This window comes from Leptosomus discolor, chromosome 6 (genome assembly GCF_034619465.1).
Source record: "Leptosomus discolor isolate bLepDis1 chromosome 6, bLepDis1.hap2, whole genome shotgun sequence".
NCBI lineage: Eukaryota > Metazoa > Chordata > Aves > Leptosomiformes > Leptosomidae > Leptosomus > Leptosomus discolor.
The window spans coordinates 3,267,896-3,295,302 of NC_141396.1; the positions used below are offsets into that span (position 1 = coordinate 3,267,896).

General features: G+C 41.4%; 1 protein-coding gene across 1 annotated transcript in view; it reads right to left on the reverse strand.

Moving 5' to 3' along the window:
• DOCK1 (dedicator of cytokinesis 1) overlaps positions 1-27,407 on the reverse strand; it is a 311,635-nt gene that overhangs the window by 238,742 nt on the left and 45,486 nt on the right. Inside the window, exons 13-23 of the mRNA XM_086466312.1 lie at positions 24,856-24,981; positions 23,352-23,476; positions 22,931-23,029; positions 21,736-21,808; positions 19,960-20,063; positions 19,306-19,489; positions 13,198-13,295; positions 9,248-9,337; positions 8,679-8,779; positions 6,523-6,657; positions 2,477-2,585 (exon numbers count right to left, since the gene is read on the reverse strand). Coding sequence (XP_086322438.1) covers positions 2,477-2,585; positions 6,523-6,657; positions 8,679-8,779; positions 9,248-9,337; positions 13,198-13,295; positions 19,306-19,489; positions 19,960-20,063; positions 21,736-21,808; positions 22,931-23,029; positions 23,352-23,476; positions 24,856-24,981 — 1,244 coding nt within the window. The remainder of the gene's footprint in view (positions 1-2,476; positions 2,586-6,522; positions 6,658-8,678; positions 8,780-9,247; positions 9,338-13,197; positions 13,296-19,305; positions 19,490-19,959; positions 20,064-21,735; positions 21,809-22,930; positions 23,030-23,351; positions 23,477-24,855; positions 24,982-27,407) is intronic.

A 27,407-nucleotide genomic window follows, 5' to 3' on the forward strand; every position in this document is an offset into this window, starting at 1 on the left:
TCCACAAGCACACTTCTCAGACAACCCCACACTGGCTCATCTGTCAAGGCTTCATCTACCAGCATACTCCACGTAGCCAAGCACAGACAGCAGATGTGCTCCACGCTCCTCCGCAGAGATCTGAATGCGAACCAAGACACAGACTAGGGCAGACGCCGCTGCAGTGCAATCTCTCTAGCCACTGCTAGGAAGTTTGTTGTCTTTCCCTGCAGTTCAGGTGAAGATGAGCAAATCTTTTTTGGGGTGTCCTGGTTTGGGCTAAATCAGAACTAATTCTGGTTTGGTGCTTTAACTTTTCAGTTCAGTCTCCTCTAACTACCAGCACTTTCTGAAACAGCAGCCTGTTTTTCCAGACAGTGACTGCTCCAGCAGTGCCAAGGCCTGATGTTTATAGTTGGTACCAAGGAATGGGATGCAGAGAGGCCCTGGCTTATACCTGCTCTTAAAATGACCAAGGTCACTGCTAAATCTTGTGCTCTGTGTTGGGGTGCCAGGAGTGAAAAGGGTCACAAGCAGGAAAAAGGTCGCCCCTGCAGGGAGGAGCGAACCGGACAGGTGACCCAAACCTGACCCACAGAGTGTTCCATCCCATAGACGTCATGTTCAGTGTAAAGCTGAAGGATCACGAGGGTCTCGCTCTCTTCCTCTCTTCTTCGATGGCCGACATCTGAGGAGGACTCCGTCTGTCCTCCTGTCATCGATCCCGACCCGTGCATCCCTGAATCCAGTGCCTGAGTCCAGCTCCTGCATCCCATCCCTGCCTGCTGCCCAGTCCAGCCTGGGACTGCCCCAGTGCCAGCCCTGCAGCGTGGTGGGAACGTATCGTCATCGGGGCGGGGGGAGTTGGGTTCGGTATTGGGTTCGCATCTATTTGTACATATTGTATATTTCATTATTTCCTCATTATTCTCTTTTCTTCTGTTGTTATAGTTTCATTAAAGCTGTTTTAGTTTTCTTTTCCAAATTGTAAAGTCTCTCTCCCTTGTTCTCTCTCCTTTTCCCTTCTGGGAGGGGAGAGGGGTTAACAGAGGGCGTCTGTCATTCGTTAGTGGCCAGCCCAGCCTCAACCCGTGACATGGAGGTATCATTTTTTGAAGGCATAAACCATTGAAAAAGAAAAAAGCTCATGTTCATCTGCCTTCCTGAAGCAGGCCTCACAAAAGAGTCTCAGGAAAATAAATCTTACATTCAATCCTCGTAAAGTGAAAACATCCTATTCGTAAAACACCAAATAGCAACTTACCAATTTCCATTCAGGATAGACGCTTTGTCAATGGAATGAAAATACAGCTTTCTTGAAACGTGCAATATCCCTGTTTTGTTATCAGATGATACAGTCTCAGTCTCTCTGCCTAAAATACTCAAACTCAGCAGCTTTATCCCCACTATCTCTTTTTTTCTGTGCGCTCAGCATGGCATTAGCAGCCTAAGACCAGCTAGAAAGGACCAGTGTCTTTGACTCGGGTGTTTTCCTGCCGTACACCTCCCAGCTCCCTTCAAGAGGAACCACTTGCACTGGCACAGCACTTTGTCACTGTCTGTCTTTGCCTCCCAGCTGCTATAAAAAAATTCTTCTAGTGCACAACGACTGCACATCTGAGCAGGAGGAGTCATGCTGTCAAACCGTCCCCAAATTCAACCCCAATTCTTAGCCCCTTTATGATCCTCATCTTTCAACTGATTCAGCACGGCTAGGTCAAGAGTTGTGTCCTTTATAAATTCTACTGGGAACCACAAGGAGAACTTCAAGGTGCAGCTTATCAAACGTGTGTTTATGACAGTCTCTGTATTTTTCCATGGGGAAAGAGATTCAGTAACAGCACTTGAGACCGGCATTGGCACAATGACCCCAGACTCCTCTGGATACAAAAATCTACCAGTCCTATAATTCAATTTTCTGCTCTGTGATATCAAAATCCATGGTCATATGAGGTCAGAGACCACATTCCCAACTTCATGAGCCGGCCAGTGCTACCAAAAGTAGCTACCATTTTAAAGGGTCAAAAGAAAAGGGGTGTGGGGTGGAGTCTGCAGTCTGACCCGCTACTGATCTTCCATTAAAAACATGTAGTGGGGCTTAAGATACTGTATTGAAATTCTGGAACAACCTAGGATATAAATAAGCGCTTAAGAATATGAGGATCTACATTGTCATCAGCATCTTATAGATAATGCCTTAAAAATAGCTTAAGGTTAAGGTTATACAAGTTAAATGAGCTAAACATCATTTAAACCCTAAGTTCTCTTTTAAAAATAACAGTGAGGTATCTGCCCCAACTGCAATTCAAGTCAACTTATTTGTTCAAAGCACATTCTTTATACAGTCACAAACCCTTCATTAGAAGCCCCAAGCATTAACCACGTTTGAGGTAAAATATGCTTTTGGGGACAAGCGCCAGGCTACACTTCATTGACTGATTAAGTGTAGCTTAGAAAGCAAAAGTAAAGCCAAGATGGAGAGCTGTAAAGTACATACCTTCACTATGACAGTTTGATCGGAGATGCTGCTCATCATCTCATTGATGGACTTAAAGAGCTGCAGCAGAGACTCCCTGAAGTCTGCTTCTCCTTTGTTTTCATAAAGTCTGAAAAATAATCAGGTTTCATAAGCACGATCCAACTAAAATGGAAATACGTTTTTTTAAAAAGATCTGTTCAAATGACAGATAATAATTTGTCCAATTACCCTTTTTAAAGTTCAAGCATTTTTATAAGTCTCTTCACTAAACCAAGAGTTTCCTTTCGCAAAAACTAAAGACAAGACAGGCCGACCAGAACAACAGAAATTTATTTTACAGCTCCCTAAGCAAAGCGCCTCATTCAGTATTGCTGTTTACGCCTTCAAGTCATGGTGAATCCCTCAGCAGTGACCCAATTCCACAGGCCCACGCAGCAGTTGCATAGAGTCTCTTCACCCTGCACAAGAGGTAGCAGATGTCTGGGAGGACCAATGCCAAGTAGCCCTCTGATGGGGAAGCCAGAAAGCATCCAGACAACTTGCCAGCAATCGTTAACATCTACCAGTGGCCTAAGGTGGGCGACCTTAAACTCTGTGAAAGGAAGAAAACGTCTATCAACCCAGTATTTGCTAGAAAACCAAACTGTTGTTGGTTTTTTTTTCCATGGGAAAGGTGCGCTAAAGTTAAAATGTATTTCACCTCTGATTTCTGGCTCACTGACACTAAACTAGTTAAGGCTCAGTTTCCCGTATAGTCAGTAGAGCTGCCGCAGAAGAATGACTAATCCCCGGCTAAAGTTGACAAGGCAGGTCCCCGTGCCTTCAGACAGGATTTTTCAGAGCTGATCTGCCCACAGGGACCCCTCTCTCTGTCTCTCTCTCTCTGCTAGATGTTTTCAGGGGGGTAAGAACTACCCTGAGACACCCAAGCAACACCAAAGCCAAAAAATACACAGCCAAGCTAAAGAACTTGGTCCATCCACTGGTTTCAATACAGCACAGGAAAGAATGTTCCTGAAGCTCTCCTGAATTTTTTAAAGGCAGAACGATCGCTGCTTCAGGTGTAGGATGAGCTAATTCTCACCATGAAATGGAAAGGGAGGAGGAGAAGACCACTAGCCCCACATAAATCCTTTAAAATTTTATTTTCCCCCTTTGGCAATATGTACAACCCACCTACATAAGGGCTGTTGCAAATACACTTCTTGAACCTCAGCTCTACAGACTCAGTATGACTCAAAAAACGCCAAAAAAAGGATCAGTGCTTCAAAGCAGCCCAGGAGAACCCGGCATCCAGGTCTAATCTGAACCCCACGCTTGCCCATCTGGCTTTGACTGCCTTCAAGAGCCTCATCCAACAGCAAATGGGCTTCCAAAGCCTCCCTTGGTTCCACCAGCTCTGTCCCTGAGCTCACTCAAACATTTTGCACCAAGACCCATAAGAGCAGCTCCCAGCAAGAGTTCTATTCCCCTCTATTTTCCTCCATTTTCTTCTGGAGTTAAACGTAGCAAGAAGGTCTCGAATGCAGTCTGCAGCTCAGAAAGAGCATCACACGCAGGAGTTTTGTATGTACAGTCATAGTATGAGTTCTTCATGTTTGAACTTACCATGATGGACCACCTATTACAGAAGGAAAGGGGCTTATCTTAAGATAAACACGGAGTTCAGAATGTTCTTGCTCCTTTACTCTGAAACTTACGTGTAAAATTTTTAACACAGAGTTTATAAACCTTTGGGAGCCAGAGATATTAGAAAAAGCTATTTAACCAGTGCACAGGGGAAAAGAGTGCTACAGAAAGAAATATTATACTGTGTTATTTTGCTGTGCAAACTTCTATTCCCCTTTTCGGCTAAAACTGGGGGTTGTGCAGGACAAATTACTTGTTAACTCCCAATTTCAATAACGGATTGAAGTGTCCCCCTGAACTGATGAGAGAGGTGAAACTAATACCAACATAAAGAATAACTAAACTTGACAGTCCAATAAATCAAACTGCTTCAGACAAAAAGCTTTGCGTTTCAAAAAGGAAACTGTAATAAAAATAACCGAGTTAGTCACAAATGTGTCAGTTATTAACATACATTTATTCAATACACCTGATAAAGCACAAAAACACTGCAGCTACAAGAAAACCAGGATTACACCAAGCTGACTCTTCTAGCGCTGCCTCCAAAATTTTAAGGCTATTGCAAATGAAACATAACCACTGGGATCAAATAAACCAAATAAAGGTATTTCTAAAGTTCATTTATAATATTTTGCCTTTATAAATCTTGATATACTGAACGAATGGATTTGCCAACCAGGCTTTAACTAGATGAACTAGGCTTCTATGTATTTAACCAGAACTGAAGCTTGCCTGTGATCACAGTACTAAAATGCTCCATATATTCAGTCCACTACCATATTACTGAAGTTAAAAATATGTAATATTTTTTAATAAAAGATTCTGCTTGCACATTGCGATTTCTCAGTAAAACACTAACGATATTTCAGAACACTGCTACACTTCTGCATTATAATCACTTCAAATCACACACCTCAGGCAGGATTTAAGTCTCACAGCAGAACAAATCACGGTGTCATTCAGCATTCAGTAGCTTCGCTGATTAATCCCTTGTCATTGAGAGCTGTGTCTTCCCAACGCTAAAGAACTGTGAATTAGTGCTTAGCACAAGGAAATCCAATGACCAATACTAGAGGGTCATATTGTCTGTAAATCTAATCTGCAGCAAGAGATAATTATTTTTTTCTGTTTTAAAGTGACTTGTAGGACCTGCAACAGTGTAAGTGACATTCAGGATTTTATGAATCTCAGACTCCTACAGAAATAAATTACAACCTCTAAATTAGAGAAAGGTTGGTAGAGTTGGTAACTTCAGATCTCTGCATTAATCCCTTCTAATAAGGTTGTTACCATCGCTAACAGGTAGTAAAACGATTGAATCTAAGTGAAGACAAATGCATCATCAACTTGTTTTATAACTTATATATATACATATACTGTGTATAACACACAGCACTGACTTCCAAATTAACTTAAGAATAATTATTTATGCTTGACTTTATGGATAGATGCCCACTTGCACACAGCGCCACTGAGTCTCTGTGCAGCTCACCATGCAGGAGGACAAGTGGGAAGCAGAACACAGCCCCCCAGCAGGCACAGAAAGAGCTTTTACAGGCACAGAAAGAGCTTTCATAGAAACTCAGATGATTCTCCTATCAAAACCACAATCAGTCTTGAGGAGAAGATTTCTGCAGCCTTTCTTTCTCTCCTTCCACTTTCCCGTCTCACCCACCAAAACCTATTGAGGCTGCAGGGCCCGACAAACCGCAACCGAAAACCAACCGCTTCTTTCTGCTCTGAGGAGGGGGCCTGGGGAGCTCCGAGCTGCGGGGGGAGTTAACCCAACAATCCTTGTGGCTTTCTCTATGAGGCAGTGTGTCAAAAAAAGTGCACCTTGTACTCCTCCTCCCCCTCACTGTCCCTCCATTCTGACTCTCTTTGTCAGGCCCACGAGTAAAGCCCCCTGCAGACCACAGCTTCTCCCCGAGCCCTGCAAGCGCCATGCAAGGACAAATGTCACGTTTCCCATCCAGAAAAGCTGTCCCTTTGCTTTCCTGCAAAAATTTCGGTACTTTAGCCTCCCCAGACTTTTGCAGCCCTCCAAGGAAAGCCACTAGCAAAGCCCAGGCCTGGATGAGGGACAGGGCAGTCGGGCTACTCGGTACCTTCAACCTTTCCGTTACAGTACCAGATCGTTGTTAACAAAAGCTTCCCAAACAGTGGCAAGCTTTGTTTGTGCAGAGACCTAAACTACAGAGAGCTGCAACACATCATTATTTTAGCAGTGCACTCACTACTTAAAATATACATCTCTGTTAAGGAAATCTGGCTTGCTCTTAGGGAGCGGCTGTCTCCCACAATAAGGTCTAACTTGAGATATTTCTAAAACATGTAATATTGAGCAACTTTGACGTGTGGTGTTATATTTTGACACTTTTTGAACAATATTGTCAACGGGAATTACAGGAGGTTTCAGCATTCACCGTACTTACTGATTGAACAGTATCCTGGACCGGACTATGAACTTGAAGATGTACTCCAAAGCTTTCATAGCTTTAAAGAGCTGATCAGTGATACCACACTTCTCAGCGTTATCCACGTACGTTTTTAAAACTTTGGTCAGTTTTCTGTTTAAATACAAAAACACAGCCAAGTTACAAGCGTGCCTGCAGGGAAGAATTTCAATTTTGAAAGGTTTAAAGAAAAATTATGTGCCTAAGTGGTGCCCACCAAGCTACAAAATTAATTATGCAACTAATAAACTCATTATGTTCTTGCTTTTGCTGGTGAGTAGCTGCAACCTGTTCTTGAGAAAAAACACAGGCCATAACACCATTCAACACACAAGCAATACAGCAAATCTTGGTAAGACTTATTTTCTGCTGGATATTTAGGGATATTCAGATTCAGGCTATTATAAAGGTGCAACTACTACTACTCATGGCCTCACTGGCCATGAGAAATGGCCTCAAGTTGCACCAGGGGAGGTTTAGGACATCAGGAAAAATTTCTTCACTGAAAGGGTTGTCAAGCTCTGGGACAGGCTGCCCAGGGCAGTGGTTGAGTCACCGTCCCTGGAGGTATTTAAAGGAGGGACCTGTTGATGTGGCGCTTAGGGACAGGGTTTAGTGGTGGACTTGGCAGTGCTGGGTTAACGGTTGGAGTCAATGATCTTAAAGGTCTTTTCCAAGCTAAACAACTCTATGATTCTATGACAATCAAAATGATAAAAATACTTAAATGAAATACAAACATACTGTTTGAATTAAAACACATAAAATGGGAGTTTCTTCATTAAACAAGGCTTCCCTTTTACATAGTTTTCCCATGGATTTGGGGCTAGAATTTGTGAAGTTTATTTCTCAAAAATGTATATAACACCAATTGGAAATTCTCTTGTTCCACACTGTAAAGTCTATCGAACTTGAAAGTGAAACCATTTTTAAAATAATAATACCATTTCAACTACCTCCCTTCCAATGAATATAAATCACCATTTTAATGCAACTACAAGCAATTCCATTTTAAATCATCCTAGCTATACTGTATGTTGCACCATTCGCACTAAAAGTAAATAAGTACAACATTATATACCACTAACAGAAAATAACACTGAGTAGACAGATACCTTGATACATGGGCGTTTATTTGAAAAGGAGACTGCCTAAGAATTTCAAATAACCACTTAGATATTGTCAATGCAACCTCTCTTTACTTAAACAAACTTGTGTAATAAAAGGCAGAGAGAGTGCAGGAATCTGTCATGCCTTTGGGCAAAAACCAAGCCAGAATTCAGCTCTTCAGGCATCCTCAAGCTTAAATATCCTTCTACCTCCCCTCATTTAAGGAAAGGAAGGATGCTCTCCATGCCTGCCACTGAAAAGGCCAACTTCAGCTCTTGCCCATAAAACCAGATCCTTCATCCTTTACCCATTTCACATGAAGGCTGCAACGGGGGCTGTAACTCCGAGAAACGTTCATAATATCAAAGTTGTGACTAAAGGCCTAACTTTTCTTCACTATTTTAAATCAACACTTCTCAGACATTTTCTAGCCACATAACTGAGACTGTGTAACAGCAAAGTGCACAGCAGGTTTCCCAGTTTGGATTTGTTTTCCTCCCAACACTGCAAAGATATCCATTATACATTTTTCCTCCAACACTAATAGTCTGAAACAGCAGCAAAGAACCTAACTGCCAAGAAATACTTAAGGCAGCAAAAATAATGGACCTTTGTTTTTTTATTGTTCATTGCTTCCTCCCCACAGTGACAGTAATGCAGATAATACAGGGCAGAACATCCATTTAATGCACCAAACAACAAATATTTGAAGTATCTTAAATAGAGATAATTTTTTTCTCAAGTATGACTGAGAATTGCTTATGAATACTTTTCTTACAAAGCAATTCTTGAAACAGTCAAATCATCCCCTCCTTCAATACAACAAAATCAAGACTTCGTCCATGCAAATGACCAGAAGTTTTATTACTGTTAGTTCAAGAGGAGAAAAACATACTATCTCCCACCTCCATCAAGAACCTCCCACCCTCTCAAGCCCTAATTAAACTACATTAACAAGTAACTGAATAACGTTATCTGGAAAAACTGTGCAAGCCACATTAGAAAAAGTAATTTTTAAAATTTACGTGTAGGCTAACGTAGCACTGAAATGCTTCTTAATGTAGGTTTCCAAGACAGGATTAAAATGCTGAAATTTTCTGTCAGCAATCAGTCCAATGATAAATACCTGAAAGAACAGCATAATTATTGCATTATCCTCAAAAAACCTTTAACATTGTACATTCACCCACTTTTATTTTCAGAGAAGACACATTAATAACATTAAAAGCACACAGACTTTGGCTTTTGATTATCCTCCCAACGTATTAATTTTCTCCGCTCCTGTGAAAACCTCCTGTTCATAACAAAGTTTTCTGTTCTAAGCAGAAATTTTCTGTTTCTGTCCTAAATTCTGCTGTTAATTTACTAAAATGACTGGATGTGATTGCTTCCATCTTTTCTGGGAGGATGACATCCCACCCCCTTTTGATCAAGTCCAACTGAAACTTCAAATATAATTTTTAAATTAAATAATAAATAACTAGCAGCTAAGAAGATCTTTTTCATTAGTAAACTTCATTCTAGCATTTACACAGTGTTTATTTCTTCATCATTAGAGTATCTACATTTTAGTCCGTCCACAACGCAAACTTACCAAAGCATCAAACACTAATGTGTCAAATGTCTCACTCTCCGAGTTCTCCATCATTATGTTAAAAAGTGCATCCAATGTATCTTGAAGAAACTGCAACACACAATTCATGACATTTTACAGGAAAAATAAATTCAGATGTCACACAGGTTTCTACAGACACACTTGGCGTCATTTATATATTTTACAAAGTGACAACAGTTTTAAAGTTAGCTAAAAAAAAGGAAAATGTAACATTTTGTTGTTCAGCAAATGATTTTTTTAGTTGACTAGCTACACATCCGTATCACTCAAATAGAAAAAAAAAGGTCAGAAATCACACTTGGTACACCTGAACAGTAAGTTTAATCTATTACAGTGAAAGAACGAATATGTATTTCAAAACTCAGTCTCAACAGACAATCAAGAGGATCATGCAGTTTCTGAAACCTGATGTTTCAGAGCACAAACCAGACAAGCAACTCAGCCTCATGCCAAATAAATCAAGTCATCCTCAGTCGTTTTGAGCTGAGCACGGAAAAGCGCAGAGCACATCGCTTTTCACGGCTGCATAGCCTCAGATCCACCATCTCAAAGGAGAGCACACATGCAGGCATGGGAAACAGAGCACACAACCTTCTGCCCCAGCCCAAAACCTACACGCCTCTATCACTGCCACAGAAGAAGGGTCTTCACTAGCCAGTTGGCTGGACACCCTGATCTGTGCAACACGAAAGTAAAAGGAGATTAGTGTCAGGGGACCCACGTTAAGCAGAGGGATAAAAGCTGGTTTACACACGTATAATTACAGTATTTCTCCTCAGCAGCAGCAAGTAATCCACGTGTGGCCCAGAGATACTCATCATCACGCTCAGTTTTATCGACAAGGGATTCTGTGTCTGAGCAGCTTCTTCCCCCAGATGACACAGAACTGACATGGGCTCCTCCAAGGCAGAAAGAAGACAGATCATGGCCCCACTTTGTATTTGTTTTGGTTGAGAAAGAAGGGGTTCAGCATGGATTGTTCCAGCATGTCTGTCTCAAATGAAGTAAAGATTTTGGCTTTTTGTCTTGTAGACGAGACAAGGTACAGTTGGGGAAGAACATCTGAACAAGCTGAAGGCAACTGATTCCTGAAACTGCAACTACAAAGAGATACTGTATGCACTGTGGGAGCCATGGAGAAACAGCCTGACTTCCACCTTCCTCCCTTAAAAATTTTTATCTGTGCAATGAGTCTCCTAGATCAAACATGATTCTCCTGGACTATCTGCTAAATCTAGAGTTAAGTCTCAGGAATTCACCTCCACCACTAAACACTTCTGAATGCCAAACTTCCTCAAAACAAGTGAGCACGGAGCCACAGGTCGTGCTACTAATACCTGAAGATGAAAAAACAGAAAAGCCAAAATGCTTGCAGCTGGTTTTAGACTTCAGTTTTAGGGGAGACCCGGCTCATAATTTCACTACAGGATTGAGGGGGGAAAACCACGCTAGCCTTCTCATAATTCCGTTTGTTCAATGAAGGAGCACGTGCAAATAAAGCACATTTAACCAGCAGCTGGCAGGAAGGCAAGAGTAAAGCAGAGTTTTGAGCTTTGACAGGAGAAGTTTCTGTCTTGAAGAGAAGTAGTACCCTCAGATCCCAAACACTGCCTGGCTAAGTGCCCTTAACAGCAAAGGGTGGTTAGAAGGCCACGTCATGACTGATTAAGTCTTCGTTTCACATTTAGGCAGCACATACTGACTTTCATTAGCAGAGTTCAAGCTTTAAATCTGTTCACAAGGACTTCATGTAGCAGCAAGAATACAGGATAGATGCTTTTGTTGTATAAAGTGGTAGGAAAACATTCTCAGGTAGGGAGCCAGCATGAATAATTTCTAGACTGTTAGTTTACATTCTCATATCCTATAGACTCTATGCACAAATGGAGTCAGAGCTTCTGTTACAGGGAGATAACATTTACCTTTTCTGAAACAGTCAATCACAGAATGACTATCTTGGCTGATCTCTACTTACTGATAAGTAAACACCAGTAGGCAGAGGCATTTTACTGGAGTTTTTAAAAAACAGAAATAGTTTAACAGTAAATTTGAATATGTTTTATCACATGTATACTTTTTTAAATATACATAGACTGTACCACATATCATATTTAAAAACACGAAGGACAAAACAAAGCAGGAAGAATAGAATGGAACAAACTAGATATTACAAACGTGCAACAGAGCAGTCTGCACAAAGATTTTCTGAACACTGCTGTAACAGATGGGTAACGTAAACACTGGTCTTCTAAAAAGAGAATAAAAATTGTGAAGAGAGCAATATTAAATATTCACTCTTCTGTCCTATATATAAATCAAGCTCTGCTTAGATCGCTATGCAATAGGGAGAAGGGGGTAGGATTTCATACGAGTCCCGCAACAGTGCACGCGGCAGAGGGAAAATTACAAGTGACAGAACTATGACAATGCTCGGCAGAAGCAAGTATCACTGTCAAGTTTTTAGCTATCAAATGATCCACAACAAAACAGCAGCAGGTAGCACCTTCCTGGAAAACAAATCATGTGAGATGCTATATTCACCCTACTCAACAGGGTGGGGTACAAAGTGGCAATGCTCATGCCATCGCATCCAACTGGCGAACAAACCAGGCCAAGCAGAGCAGCGGCAAGTTTTCCATAGCTGCCTCCCCAGAGGAGAGCCAGAAGGCCAACTGCCTCAAGGGTGCGTGCGGCGATCCTCCCCCATCCCTCCAGGGAGACGTGCGTGCGCAATTACCTCTCCGAAACGCCTGTACCCCAACGCAGGCAGCACGGGGAGTACCCAGGAGGAGCTGGAGACCTGTGCGTGGTCGCAGGGCCACGATCTCATTGCAATGACAGAGCCATGGTGGGACAGCTCGCAGGATTGGAGAGCTCTCAGGGATGGCTACGTACTCTTTAGGAAACACAGGCCAACTAGGTGTGGAGGGGGAGTTCTCTTCACGTGAGAGAGGAACCAGAACGTATCGAACTCCACCTAGGCGGGGATGAAGCATGAGCCGAGAGCGTATGGGTGAAGACTGAAGGGACGGGCTAACACGGGTGACGTTGTTGTGGGCATTTGCTAGAGGCCACCTGACCAGGATGAGGAGGTAGATGAAGCCTTCCACAGACAGCTGAAAGCAGCCTCACAACCACAGGCCCTGGTTCTCACGGGGCACTTCAACTACTCTGATATTTGCTACAGCTGAGCAGCCACAGGCCAAGAGGTTCCAGCAGACACTGATGTTGATAACTTTTTGACACCAGGTGGTGGAAGAACCAACGAGGAGAGGTGCCTTCCTGCAGTAAGGAAACACACTACAGGCCCTTAAGGGTCATCTGTCCCCAGCCCATTACATCTTTTGACACTCTTCTACATTTGATTTGTTACAACACATTCAATAAAGTCCCAGCCTACTCTTTTCCACAGCTAAATCTGCCTTTATGTAGGTCTCTACAGTCACTCAGTGGCCTTAGCAAATGTAAATAACTTAGCTCAGCTAAATATTTTCAGGATAAACATTTTTTTAAAAAAAATATCAGCAGCACACAGGAGAATCACATTCCACATCCATATATTAAAAATACATTTAATATCACCACGCAAGAATTTCAAGATGTTCAAATCTTGCCATGAAAAACACCTTTTGCCTTGATGTAACTGTACATAAAAATTCATGTAAGTGCTAAAAAGTAACTCTACATTTTCAGAAATTTGCATTTTACGTGTGTTTTACCAGTACTCAACATCTGAAATGTTCTTTGAGGGCAGGGAGAAGGGCATTAGCATCCTGAAGGCTGAGAGATACCTGGTTACATCTTAATGTGCAAGTGCGTGCAGTGAGGTTGAGGGGCTGGGAACATAACAAAAGATAAGAATACCTCAAAATATGGGATTCAGCAAAATTATGATACCAAATTTATTTTTAAAGACATTAACTTGTTACCTTAACCACTTCACCACCATCAACTTTCATCAGCTGCTTCAAATTCTGCTGCAACAGGTTGGTGTTAGATCGCCATTTCAGAAGTCCCAAGAGATCAACTAGGAATAAGAAAACCAATTATATCACGCAGGATATTTACTTTCGCTCACACTCCATAACTATTCCAGGACAAACAGGTTTACTTCCCTAGGTCAGCCATTTTCACTGGACAACAAGGTATTTCTAGTATGCCTCTGACGCTGCAGAAACCTTGTACAATACTTCTGTCATGAAAGAACTCTGAAAGGCTTTCAAAAAAGCAGCGTGCTTTTTGAAATGTCAGCATTAAAATCTCGGCCAAGAAAGTCTGATCCCTCAGTTTTGATTTGTTGTACACAACAGTTGTGTGTTTAGAAAAAGATGCCAAAATGAAATTAGTCAGCCACCGACACAGTCACATCTACAGGGCCGTGACTCTTCCAGCATTAATGTTTCTAGCTTCTCAGCTCTCACTGAACAAACTGAAAAGAAAATAAGGCACAATGCAAGGCAAACAGTTGCAAACTAAGCTAATTCGGTGGAAAGCCGTCTGCTTATTAACTCATAACGCCCAAACTGCTTCCAAGTGATGGAGAACTAGGGTATAGACCAGATCACGAACCAAATCGACTGCAGATGGTCTTGTCCCCAAATTCTACACCCCGCTACTAAGATCGTGTCACCTCAGCGTTCACTGATACATCAGGGAATAGAGAAGGCAAGCTCGCTCTCTTTTATTAGTCATAAAGAGCCACATCACCATTTTTCAGTTTCCTTTAAGAAAAACTTCTCACGAGGAACTCACAATTGGGGTTCCCCTGCAAATAAGCATGCCAGTAAACAGTAACAACCACACTGGAGCACCAGTAAGTTAAACCCACCCTAGCATTTGTTGAGATGTGACCTGGATTGCCCACAAACCCAAAACCCCAAGCTCGTCGTGCCTTAGCCAAACCAGCATCAGGGAAAAAAATTCTTCCCTGCACCATTAAAAGCCAGTTTTCAGCACAAAACAAACTATCCGTAAGTCATCGACAGCAGAAGCCCCCAAAGGGAGATAAATAGAAGATTTTAAAGACTGTTTACCTTCAGTTTAGCCACTAGATTACTGCTGCACATTACCCACCCCCCAATATGGTTAATATTCTGTGGATTCTGCCCAATATAACTCTTAAACAACAAGAACAGATGGCTTCTCCCAACCAATACCCCCCCAGTTCTTCTATTCAAACTTTCAAAGCAACCAACAAAATGTTTACCAAGGCATGCATCTGCAGAGTATATTCTGGAAATTATATGCAGAGACCCAGAGCAGCTGCTGCACTTTTCCTAAAATCTTTCATTCTAAGCAATAAATAAACCTACTTCCAGCGGAATGGACTGCAGTTCTCCTTGGGATAGATTCCCCCCTGAGCACCACTCAAACCAAGCCTTCTTATCATCTCTTTGGGAGCAGAAGTAAAGACTGTTTCACTACATTAAAGCTTTGAATAATCCAAGCCCTCTTTTTTTTAAAAAACATTTTCTTTTTAATATATCCTACAAGAAGTCTATAGGATGAAACGAAGGTCTTAGAAACTGAACATTAACAGAAAAATTGCTTCTGGAAGAAAAGTAAAGATGCCTCCATGAGTTACCCAGAGTGTTTCACAAACAGGTTTGGATCAGCTTTCCACCATTGAATTTGTTTTCACTCTGGCTTCTAAAAAGGCATCAGCTTGACAAAAGAAATGAGCTGAACAAAAACCAGCCCACAGACTATCTCTGAACGGCATCATGTATTGCCCAAGAAAACAAACCCACATGTACTTTCAGCACGATGACACAGAAAATGCTAAATGAATATACATCTGTGAACAGAAAATGTCAGTGCAGTCCAATTCCCAGAAAGAGAAAAATAAATTACAGTGTACAGTAAAAACGTGCACTCACTCTGTTACTGCAAGCATTAACCCCAGCGAAATACCAGTCAGTGAGTAATCCCAATCTTTTAACAGGTTTAGGTATAAAACAATATAGTAAGTAGACTAGGGTAAGAATGTAAAACAGTCTTTTAGCCTATAGTAAATAGTAATACTGTAGTCAGCCTAGGTCAAGTGCAATTTATGTGATCAGAAAATACCTGAGGAAGAAGACAGAACGAGGATTTTCATTGGAAAGGGTTAGGCCAAACATCTAGCCTGCCAAGTAGCCCATAGCAACTCTACTTTATTTCAGTTAATGTATTTATTACTATATTGACTACATATGAAGGTTTTCTTTTACATCTTATTTAGCAATTGGAAGAAAATAGTCCAACTCCCTGGGTATATACTTTCCTTGAGCTGTATCTATGCAAAGGTTTCTCTCACCCAAACTTTGCTCAAAGCCCAGTGACTGAATTCAATTTCCATGTGTTCTTTGAAATAATCTTCCCTCTTGACTTTAAGCATTTGATTTTCCACTCTTTATGACTTGTTTTAATTCTGTATTTATATCTTCATTTTTATGCCACTATAGCACCTGAATTTGTCATAGCATCTGTACTGCTTTCTCTAAAAAAAAAAACCCAACAATTAAAATCCTCAGTTTTGCTGAATGACTAAGTAGAATTCCTCTCAACACTTTCCTGAAAGGCTTGTCTCCTTGGTTCCTCAAAGTCTTGACTCCAGCTCAGTAACAGTGACTACCATCTAGAGGTTTGAGTCCTTCAGGCAGAAAAGAAAACAGAAACACTTCGAATAGGCCTTACAGACACCCTGGGTGCTTCAAAACAGCAAATACATGAGGAGAACACCAGACAGCTCTCTGGCTACTGGTAATCAGGAAAATCTTCCAGCAAGCCCATTAATGCAATTTCAGTTCTGTTCCCATCACCCTGACAATGAAAGGACATCCATCTCCATACTCCTGTAAGAGGCACTGGTAAGATTTACTGTCCACAGGCAGTCTTCGTGTTGAGGGGGACGTCGCTTTTGATGCCATTTTGCCCCTCCTTCTGTACCTCCTGGTATCTCCAGCTGCTAGTTGACAGAAAAAGAAGATTCAAATACCCAAACTGCCTTGTCTACACTGGAGAAAAGACCTCGGATTGGCATAGGTCAACAGGCTCCTCAGAAAACGGAAAACAAAGTCAGCACACAACCCTGACTTGGACGTGAGATCAGGAACAGATTCAAAACAGACCTTGCTATCCATTTACCCTAAGAACAGAAGGCCCAACATTTCCCACCCCAGAGAGATCTACTGAGATGTCGTCAACTGCAAGCAGACACGTGGGGTCCAATTTCTCACTTCTGACCTTAAAAAGAAAAATGAAAGGCGCCAACAAAAACCAAAAACCAAACAAAACCCCCACACACAAACTCGGTGTGTCTGCTGATGCATTCAGTGTCCCCCAAGACATGAACAGTAGCAAAGCAAGTGCGAGGTATCAAAGACTCAGCCACCCCTAGAGAAGGTGGGGACCAGTGCCACGTTGCCTGTTAATACATCAGGTGACAGCAGCACTCTCGGTGATGACTTCAACTCATACATCTCCATAATTTGATAAGAGTTTCGTATCTATTCTTAAATTCCAGAGTTTTAATACAGAAGCTCTATTTCACGACACAAAAATGTACTTGATGTTTACGTCAAAGCATTCCTTCAGCCCATAAAGGAGGACACCTTTGTTACAGAAAGTCTTGAGAGCAGAATAAAAATAAAGGCATGCACTGCCACAGTCCTGTGGATACGGGAGGAAGAACATTCTCTTCTGCCTCAGATGGCAAAGGAGGAGAATCTGGTCAAGAGGCAAAGTGATGATGAAGAGCAACTTCTGATGCCTCCAAGAGCTGATCTCCCCGATTCCTGAGGAGGCTGGGGGTTTTTAGCTTGTTTTCACCTGGTCCGCCTCTTTGGCTTATGTTGCTACTCTTCCTCAAAATTAAATGCAAAGTCTAAGAAAAGGCCAGGAAATGTGTGGCTATAATATATTCTGCCATAAATCGCTAACAACTGCTCAAATATTAACTAAGTAGATACTTCATACTATCAGTTTATCTCAAAGAAAATAGCTCAAGTCTTACCAGTGGCCAAGTTTGCTATTTTGGAGACCTTTCAGATGCTAAGGACATCAATTACTAACAGAAAAAATCAACATGAATAACTTACAGTTCATGGAGAACCGAAGTCAAGTGAGTGTTCAAAGAGCTTACATACAAAAAGACGTCAAATACAATGCAGAAAGAGACATATGATTAATTAACATCCTTTCAGAATTACTAAAAATAAGTCTTAAAGTCAATTCTAGGATATTTATGGAGGGTGAAGAAAGAACTATTATAGATGACCAAAATTTTGGTAAAAGAGGATAATAATGGCATTTTACTCACTTATTTTCAAGAACGTAAGAATTTTAACCAACAATTTTACAGAAGTTAAAAATCATCTTCAGAAACTATAATCTGAACAGCACTGCTGATTTTTAGATGAAAAATGATACTCGAGGGAGGAATTTAATGACGACTTTTTTTCTTTTCTAAATTGCTTAAGGACACATGGTGATCTTGTTTAATAACGACAAAACACTCTGAAGAAAGGGAAAAAGGCTTTGGCAACTTTGAGAAAGAGTTTCACAGACAACATAATTAACAGTAACATTAAATAAAGATCCAAAGTTCAAAGCAAATTATATGTAAATTAAGCACGAAACAATGCTCAGTCTTACTTTTAACAACAGTTCTGCAAAAGCAACATCAATATATTGATCACCATGAAATACTTTTAACTACTAACAAGCACTAGGAAAGCGTGAGGAAAATAAAAACACCACCTAATCATATCACAAACAAAAAGCAGCTCCATTCCACATGCTGCTTTCTGTGCTCTACAACACCCCAAAACCGCTGTGTTACTGTTGAGCTATGATCCCATCTTTGCTATGAAATTCCAAAATCATTTCTGAATTTTTTGCTAAACACCCTCTTAGGCTATAAGCCTGCCAGACTGCAGTGAATCCGATGTGCTCTGAATATGAAACACCTCGGATGTGCTATAGCAGAGATGCCACTGAAAAACACTGCAATAAAATTATGAGTTGACTACAAAGTCGTGCCAGCGTAGCAACTTTCCCCCTGGACAGAAGAGAACTCATTAACGTGACAATCCAATCATTATTCCCACCCACCCCACCCCCATCCCAAGCCCTCCTCATCCACCACCTCGGCTCCTGACATCTAGCTGAACCGAGCCCTCCCTTCTCCTGAGTCATGAAGGAATGATCCCTTTCCCTGGCATGACTCACTCACATCTCAATGACCCACCCACACTCCCGAGTTTACTTCTGGTGCAGCAAAGAGAACAAGGGACTGCTCCATAGCAACGAAGCACAAAAATTACAGAGAGGGCACAGTCTGGAAATGTGAAATATCTGCTTTGGTTGCTGCCATCAGCTCTACTTTGCACAGCCTTCAGATGCAGTCAGCCAGCTGACAAATACACACGAAAAACGCATCCAAGGCCAAGTTTTACAAAACAGGCCAACTCCGTTCCTGGTACTCTGTGTCCGTGCGAAGATGCGTGAACATGACAGTGACCTCCATGCAACGTAATCTCACGCTCACATCCCTTCTGCCCAACACAAGAAAACATCAGAGCTTTCTTCAGACGTAAGATACGGATATTGCACCTTGGAAATAACATAAAACAGCTTATTTGGGAGCTGTTGAGCCATGATATTACCTACTCTTGAAAGCAAACTCACCCTCTTCCTTAGTGCTATTATTCATCCCCACAGAGAATTCAAATGCCACAGAGCCTGTTTGCAGTGTACTGCAGTATAAAAGTCTCAGCTACATGGCCAACGATATCCCTGTTACCATTTAACTCTGGATTCTTTTTTCTTAGAGACATGTACTGCTCTAAAGCAAAACAAAGCCCATGGGCAGAGAAGAGCCTGGATAGCACACACGCTCAGTAGACGCCTTTGCTGCATCCCAACAATTTAGTCTGTGTGGCAAACAACCCACCATCCACAGAGGAATGGGGACGGAGAAGGCAGGAAGGTCAGTACATACAACCCCAGCCCAACTATGAGGAGCAGAAGCTCCAGCAGGTCTATGAACTTACCGTTCTGGGTAAGTTTTGTTGAACAAACCAGAGTAGAAATCTGGAAAGAGTCTTTGCTGATGGTGCAGCTTCCAAGGTTCTGCATGCTCTTCCCTGTGGCAGAGTGTCCCTTTTCCTCCAACTCTATTTTAGTGGATGGCAAACTTAAATACGTTGAGGCATCCTCCAGCTTCTTTGCTTCTGCCTACAGTGGTGTTTTAAATACAACATGGAAAAATGTGAAAATATCTACTAAAAAAAACCCGGGTAATAATAAAATTTTATTATTTACACTGGATTTTCTTAGGTTTGCTCCAGAATCAGAGTTATTCAATGGATCTTTGGTAACAGTAATTTAGCACTAACCTGTCTACAGATTAGAGCCAAGATGTGATATTTAAAGGGCTACAGAAGTAACTCTTCCCAACCATGAAGACCCACACAAAACTCAGCAACAAGAGCCTTTCAAACTAAAACATCCCCAGTAAAACCTAGTCGAGGTTTAACAATCAATCTGCCAAATATGCAAATTGCACAGGACTGGCTATGGAGTTGCTTGATCTAACAGGATGGTCTATAACACGTTTTTCTGTGCAATTGTGTAACAGTAATGCACCAGAAGCCAGTCAGCTGAGCTAGCTGCTATGGAAAGATGAAAGCATCTCAAAATTCTACCTTGTAAACTATAAGGTCATGTTCTCCATCTCTCAGTGTTGTTCCATCATATCTCATGAGCTTCACAAATGCCAGGGCAAATATCTTCTCCGATTTATCTTTGGCTGTTACAAAAAAAAAAACCCAACAAAACAAACCCAAACACAACACATAATTATGTATTTGATACTTATACAGACAGTCCACCTAAACCTCAAAAACATGGATAACCTGTAAATGAATGACCATAGTGAAGATTCTCAGATGGAGAAAGCGTACAAGAAATTAGGAGAGTCTTCTAAACACAAGACAGGATCAAAAAAACGCAAAATAAATGTATAAGAATCTGACCACATCAACAGTAACTAGAGGCTTAATATTTCTGTATTCTGTCTGTTCTTTCAGAAAGCTGGATTAAAGCAACTTTTTAAAAACAAAACAGAAATCTGATGGACCTATAATGTTCAGGTTTTTAGGAGTGAGAAGAATGGCAGTGCTTGGTACTTAGAGTAATGACTTAAAGACCAGCACTGAAGATCTCATCAGGGCTCTATCATTTGAAGGGGGAACCCTAAGTTTCTGAAAGCTGACGCACTCTACAACCAACACGAACCAGCACCAGCCAGTTACTCTCATTGTTCAAAATCTATTACCGAAAGTTGAGTAAAAACAAAACAACGGGGCAAGAGAAGCCACAAAGTAAAATAAGAAGTAAAACCAGAAGGGAAGCGCCATCAGCTTGAGACAGCCCAAGGAGCCTGTGGGAAAGCCCTGCAGCCCTAAGGCACGGCCTCTAGTTAATATTTAAACCACGGCCAACCTCAATTTTTGAGTTGTCATAAAAGTATTTCTGACTCTAGTGGTTCGTAGAGCACAATCGTAATTTTGACACTAATGACACCGATTTTCAGCACATTGTTTTCATTAGCAAGTGCTGTTCTCTAAACGAAGGAAATCTTTTATTAATGATCAATTTGCAAAATACACAGCTTCAATTAGGTAACTGCTCTGGGGCAATATACTACATATTACAAAGACAGGTATACCTGAAGAGTATTACATGTCTTAGAGCACATCCAGGATACTGGCTGATCAACGCTTTTGTCTACACATTTATTCTACAGCAAAAAATTTTGCAGAAAGGCCTTCCTATCAAGAGTGTGTATCACTATATGGAATGAACATCATCACAAGCAAGGCAAATCCCCAAACTTTACTAGAAAACAGCTGCCGACAAACAGAAGATGTCTGGCTGACTCAATCTGATCCTCCACAGCTCAAAGCATCTCAGCTGCCAGCAACATTACAGGGAAGTCGAGGAAAACCACAAACGCTCAAATACTTTTTTAGACCAAAATTACTTCAAAAAACCTCAGTCTGAGAACCAAAAGCAGAAACTAAGTTTCCTAATAGCCAAGTCTTCAATTACTGATGCTAAGCCACGTTCCCACGTCACACATGGGGCTGTTAAATACCTTTACTACTCCCTACCCACCTGCCTCTAAGATACACAAGTATCAGTTGCTAACCGAAAGCTTTATTCACTAGCCCTTTTATTTGACTTGGAGAAATTACTGGGCAGGAAAGGAAAAACTTGATGTCAATAGGTAAGAGTGGGAAGATGTAAAGGGAGAAAGAAGCTGAAAGGTTGACATAAAACAAGCAGGCAAAAAAACTTATCCCCGCACTAAAAGCGATTACAATAGTTAATTACAGATTAGGAACGTTAGGCCTGTTTCAGCAGATTTTGGCACCAGACTCTGACAAGAAGCATAATGAAAAGGCTGAATTACTCACAGTCCTGTGATGATCTATGACGGAACGTGAACCTTAAATGACTGCGGTTCACGTCTTCAATGGGGATTGCGACCTTCACGTATTGGGAGAGAGGACGAAGAACAGTCAGTACAGTATCTTCAAACATCATCAACTGCTACCAAATCTCATCTAGACACCTTTCAACAATATGCTCGGTGCTTTCAAAAAGATTAATGTTAAGCACCAGCTTCACTTTGCCATAGGAGACTCCGAAAGGTCACAGATTCCCCAGGAAAACCGCCAATTCTTGCACCAAGACAGGGAGAAGGAACGAAGCAAGCCTGCTAAGTTACCTGACAAGACCTGCAACTTCAGATGTGGGGCTGTAACCTCAAAGCCTCCCCTACCACTCCTCCCAGCTCAGGAATGAGCCCCTCTTGAGTCTGACTGGTAGAGGTGAACTTGATTATCAGCAGCAGCAAAGTACAACTGCTGAACGTACCCCTTACCCATGCACAGTTGTACCCCATATACTACCAGTGTGGTAGTGCTGGACACTGCTCCCCAACACCACCTCTAGGTTTCTGCCATTCCCTAGCAGCCACTTTCCGTTTACAGATGCTGTTCTTGGACTTAAAGCAATGGTGTGGGGAGTAGCTGTAAGTCCCCTCTCACTACACATACACTGACCCACTGACTACAGCTAGACAGAACGTATCTTATAAAGCTAACATCAGCCTCTTCTGTAATATTAAACTTGGCATTTAAGCTAAAATGTTATTACCCAAGCAAACCGAGAAAGCTTAAAAGCACAGCCAGCCAGATGCCAAAACGCTGAGGAGTACAACACTATGGTAATTATGTTTTAACCTTAATATCCTGCTCCTCTAGGTCAGCTTCACGGAAATAGAATAAACCATTCCTGCACAGATGTTGGAGTGCCCCCGTAACAATCGTCTTGACCGAAAGGATGCAATAAAATTCATTACGCCATAAAAGTCAAATTATTTTCCAGTAGTCCCTGAAACCCCGCGTTCGTTGAGCTATTCCTTTTGTCCTGCTAAACGTGATCACAGGCATTGAATTTCCCTAGCTTTGTTTCTCAGGGCTTTCCACTGAAACCTGTATTAATTGCATATTAACCCACACAGAGGAAGTTACTGTAACAGTTTATATAACTATACTAATGGCATATCAACCCACGCAGAGGAAGTTATTGTAACAGTTTATATACCTTTACAGTCTCAAACCAGCGAGGCTGCTTTACTTGGTAATATATTACTGACTTGTACTCTGAGATGGCTTCATCACCAGCGCCAGGAAAAATAACGCTCTTGAAAACACAAACAAAAGAGGAAATGTTTATGTCCATCTTAAACTCTACTTTTTCATTCAAATTAAAAAAAAATAAATAAATAAATCAGCAAAGTAGGTCAAAATAACGCAGAATGGCTCACGCTCAGAGCTCCTCACGAAATTAGTGCCCAAGAGCACACACTGACATGACAAGATGTATTTAGTTATGACAAAGGAGAAAGTTTTGCTGCACATAAAAATGGAGACTTCAGTTGACAAACACAGAGAAAGATGTTGAAAAAGCTTAAACAGATATGCATCAAAATAAAACAAAAAACAGACGTTCAACACTTCAATACCTCTAATCTTTTGCCATCTTCATCATAAACGGACACTGTAACTTCTACATTCTTTGCCGTTGTTTTACTGCCTTTGTCAAAATCTCCCTGAACCAACGTTACATAGATGTCATTACGAACATCACCTAAAGAAAAAGCAAAGCACGAAGTTCTTAGCAGTTTTTACAGTATACCTACTGATTTGTGAAACCAGAAACGATGACCAACACATTTTAGTAACAGCAATTACACACATATTTATGGCAAAACATTGAAAAGCCACAATATCTCGAACGTTCAAAATTAGTAATACTGAAATCAACCGTTTAGCTAAAACTGTGCTAAAACTTCTCAAGTCTGAGCTATCCACTCATCGTGCAGCAAGCTGAACCTAACAAACAAATTCACACATCATTTCTGGACTGAAAGAATACCGCATCGTCATTAACAGTATGTACCAAATCACCCAAAAAACGTCAGCTCCACTTTTTTCTTTTTCTTTCATTTTTTTTAACACAACTTCTGTCATTATTAAATTGAAAGGATGAGTTTCACCACAGTCATTAATTTATCCCATACACAGATACTTCGCAACTTAAAAATATTTAACAGCCTACAGAGGTCTGTTTAACTCCTTACATTGGGAAGCGGTCTGATGTTTTTGCTGGCTTGCTGGTTGCAAGGCAGGGCTGTATTTAGCTTCATGTCTTAAAACGCTCTTCAACTACACTCCTATTCAATTGGAATTTTGAAAATGAATTGGGGAAACAGGGTATTTCCAACAATTTCATGAGGCAGATGGTTTATGCGCCATCATACGATCAGGACAAGCAGAGGTGCCGAGGCACTTACACCATACTGGATACCCAGTAAAAAACCCGATAAACGCACAGTCAGCAATCACAGGGAGAGCTGGAACTGGGATGGGTTTTGGAAATACCTAACGGATCCTCCAGAGCCCATCAACCTGAAAAAGACAGTGCAGGGTTTCTTCTGTAGTCAGTTGCTTATAGTAGCTCTTATTTTTGACAAGCACCACGCTTTGGGGTCGGGGTTTCTTTGGTAAACACCAGAATTGAACATCCATGGAATATATGTATTAAAAAAGACAATATGGCTTTCTTTCAAACACATTATCCAAATCTAGTGCGAGCCCTAAGAGACTTGCGTATCTCTAAATCAAGCCTGTTCATCTGAAAAATCTTTCTGGTTTTTAAGTTTTACATGTGTCCTTGCTAGAGAGATAGTACAAAGCGTGTACTTCGTACATGTTTTTCTTCACTGGAAAAAGAGGAGGTTGTTCAGTTTTATTTATCGATGTAGCACATGAAGCAGGTACTACCGAAGTATTTTACGTTTATTTTAAATTACACAAAATCCTTTGATGATCCATTATTTCTAATGTACACCATACCTCAAATTAATCTGTTGTTTTTTTTTTTTTTTCCCCAAAGCTTCCATACATACAGATATTTAAAGAAAGTTAAAATATAACAAAGCAGAATTAATTCACACAATGGCTTACCAGGCATAATGATCTCAGGAAACCCCATTTTCCGAGCCACAGCTGTTGACCTATCCACTAAGTGTGGAAACTCCTTCCTAATCTGATGAATATCTCCTGGAAGAAGTTTCAAAGTCACCCACAAACCTGTTGTGTAAAAACCACAATTATTAATCCGGTGGGTTTTTTCCTAGTTACTAAAACTTTCTCTTTACACATTCTAAAATGTAAGAACATATATTAAAGCAACCGCTCTTCACTTACAAAAATTACACTTTATAAAGTATTTCAGAACACTCAAGAGAAACCCCAGCGCTTCAAGCAGAAACGTGAGTACAGCACACATAAGTATGTCTGATTATGTCAGACTTTCTGGAAAATTGTATTAAATCCTCCCCTGGAAGCTGACTGGCTAACAAAAACCCTGGGAATCTGTGCAAGATAAGGATTCAGGCCTTTGTATTGTGCCCTTTGCAGCAATACCATCTAGAAGGCATCTCAGCAGGGAGGAGTTAGGCTAGTGTTCAAAACCAGATGCCTGTAGCTTCCCCTACGAGGGCTTACTAAAGCTAAAAATTTTATTCACAGTCTAAAACTGTCAATACAACAGGTCTCCATTCAGAAGAAAAAAAGGTTGGCAAGACCATAGGACAGACAGGAGGAAGGAAACGCCTGGTTATCAGCTGGACCTACTGAGGTCTGGACTGTGAGAATGCAAGCAAGCCGACCGTGCCCTTGGCATGAAGCCCTCCTCCCCGCAGAACTAGACTTCTCTTATCACTGGAGTCTTCCACAAAGGGTCTCATGGAGATACAGTTATTAAGCCATTAGCAGAACTGCCTCAAGCTTGCATCTATCCTTCGAACTCTCCCATAAGTCCTTTCTAATGAAATGTTTATCTTCCACAGGAAGAAAGAGAAGCGGCAACACCGATTGGGGTGGGAAAACTTAAGTATTACAACCAACCGATATCGAGAGGCCAACAAAGACAGCACCACCAGCAGAGACGTACCCTGAATTGATTCATCACCACCACCCCCATAAGCTGTTTTTACTGCACTGAGCACAAAGAAATCCACAGCATCAGCTTTACACAGTTGACATTTTTCTCTTCAGTAGCAGAAGCAGCCACAAAAGCTGCTGCTTGCCAACTAACATCAGGCACGCTTGTTATAGGAAAAAGAAAGATACCCAAGTGAAAAAAAAAAAAAAAAAAAAGCCCAAAACTGAAGAAGTCTTATGCTTGGTAAAGTGACTGGCAATCAAGTTTAAGCGTGAAATAATTACAGCAGCAATTTGCAGAAGAAAATCCTGAAATTAAAATCTATGAAAAACACCGAAAAAAAATTTCATCTATAAAACAAATTGTGGGTTACCCTGTTACACACACAATTATCTATACATTCATTTTGTATACATTTGGCAGCTAGCTTTCTTTTCTATTAAAATCTCTTATAAAAGGCTATATGCTGACTCGTTGCCAGAGATGGTTCTAACAGCTGCTCTTTCATTAAACAGCCACTGTACCTACGCTGGCTGGGCTAAGCAACAACTCTCAATCCTCTTCTGTTTGCCTTTCTTAGGGAAAGAATCCGAAATAAATCGAAGAAGCTGAGATGTTTCCTCCTTTCCAATACACATTGGCCACAGGTGAAAACAGGGAGGGGGAAAGCAGATCTAAGTTCTTCTCTTTAGCCAATGGATAATTTTTAAAAAGGTTTTTATTTGTTATTGATAAGTAAAAATCAGCAAAAACGTACACGATTTTCCTTGGCTCTTTTGTTCAGATACCCCCTACAAGCGACACAGATATTCACACACACAGTGTTTGGTGGAAACTCCGCACTGGCTGTGTAACACTGTGTTAACCCAGACTCCCAAGAAAATACTGAAGCCAGCAGAGCAAGAACTGAGCCACCACACCATTCACTTTTTAACGGGCAGACACAGTATCACCACGAAGTATACACACACACACACGAAAAAAAAAAAAAAAAAAAACAGCCCAGATTTTGGAAGGTAACTCAAGTTTCCCGGCTGCAGAGCGCACACTGAATTCCGAGCAGTGACACGAGCAGCCCGTCAGCCAAGGCACCAGCAGGGTTCTCTTGCTCTGGCTCTGTCCTTTCCACCTCCGAGCTCCAGCCAGGGTGGTGCTGGCAGGAACAATGCCCTGGTCTTCTTGAGAGGGAGCCAAACGCTGCGAGTGCAGCTGTGAAGCGGAAAACTAAGGCGAAGGAAGAGAATATCCCTTCCTTTGACACGAGGAGGCCAAAGTCGGCAGCTCAAGGGCACGAGAGCCATCGTTTTCAGTACAGAAATACAAGGATGTCCGAGCGCTGGACAACGCTCAGAAAGCGCAGACCATCTGTAGAGTTAACACTGGGGCAGGGGGAAGGCATGGGGCAGGGGGGAATAACAGAATGAGCCCTGAAGGGTGGGGAAGGAGGGGAACAAACCGTGCAAACGCATTTTCTCAACAGCAGCGAACAAGTGAAGGTAATATTATGCACCCTTGATTCCAAAATTAAAATCGTCAACACGTTGCAAATCAAGCGGCGAGCAGTTTTAGG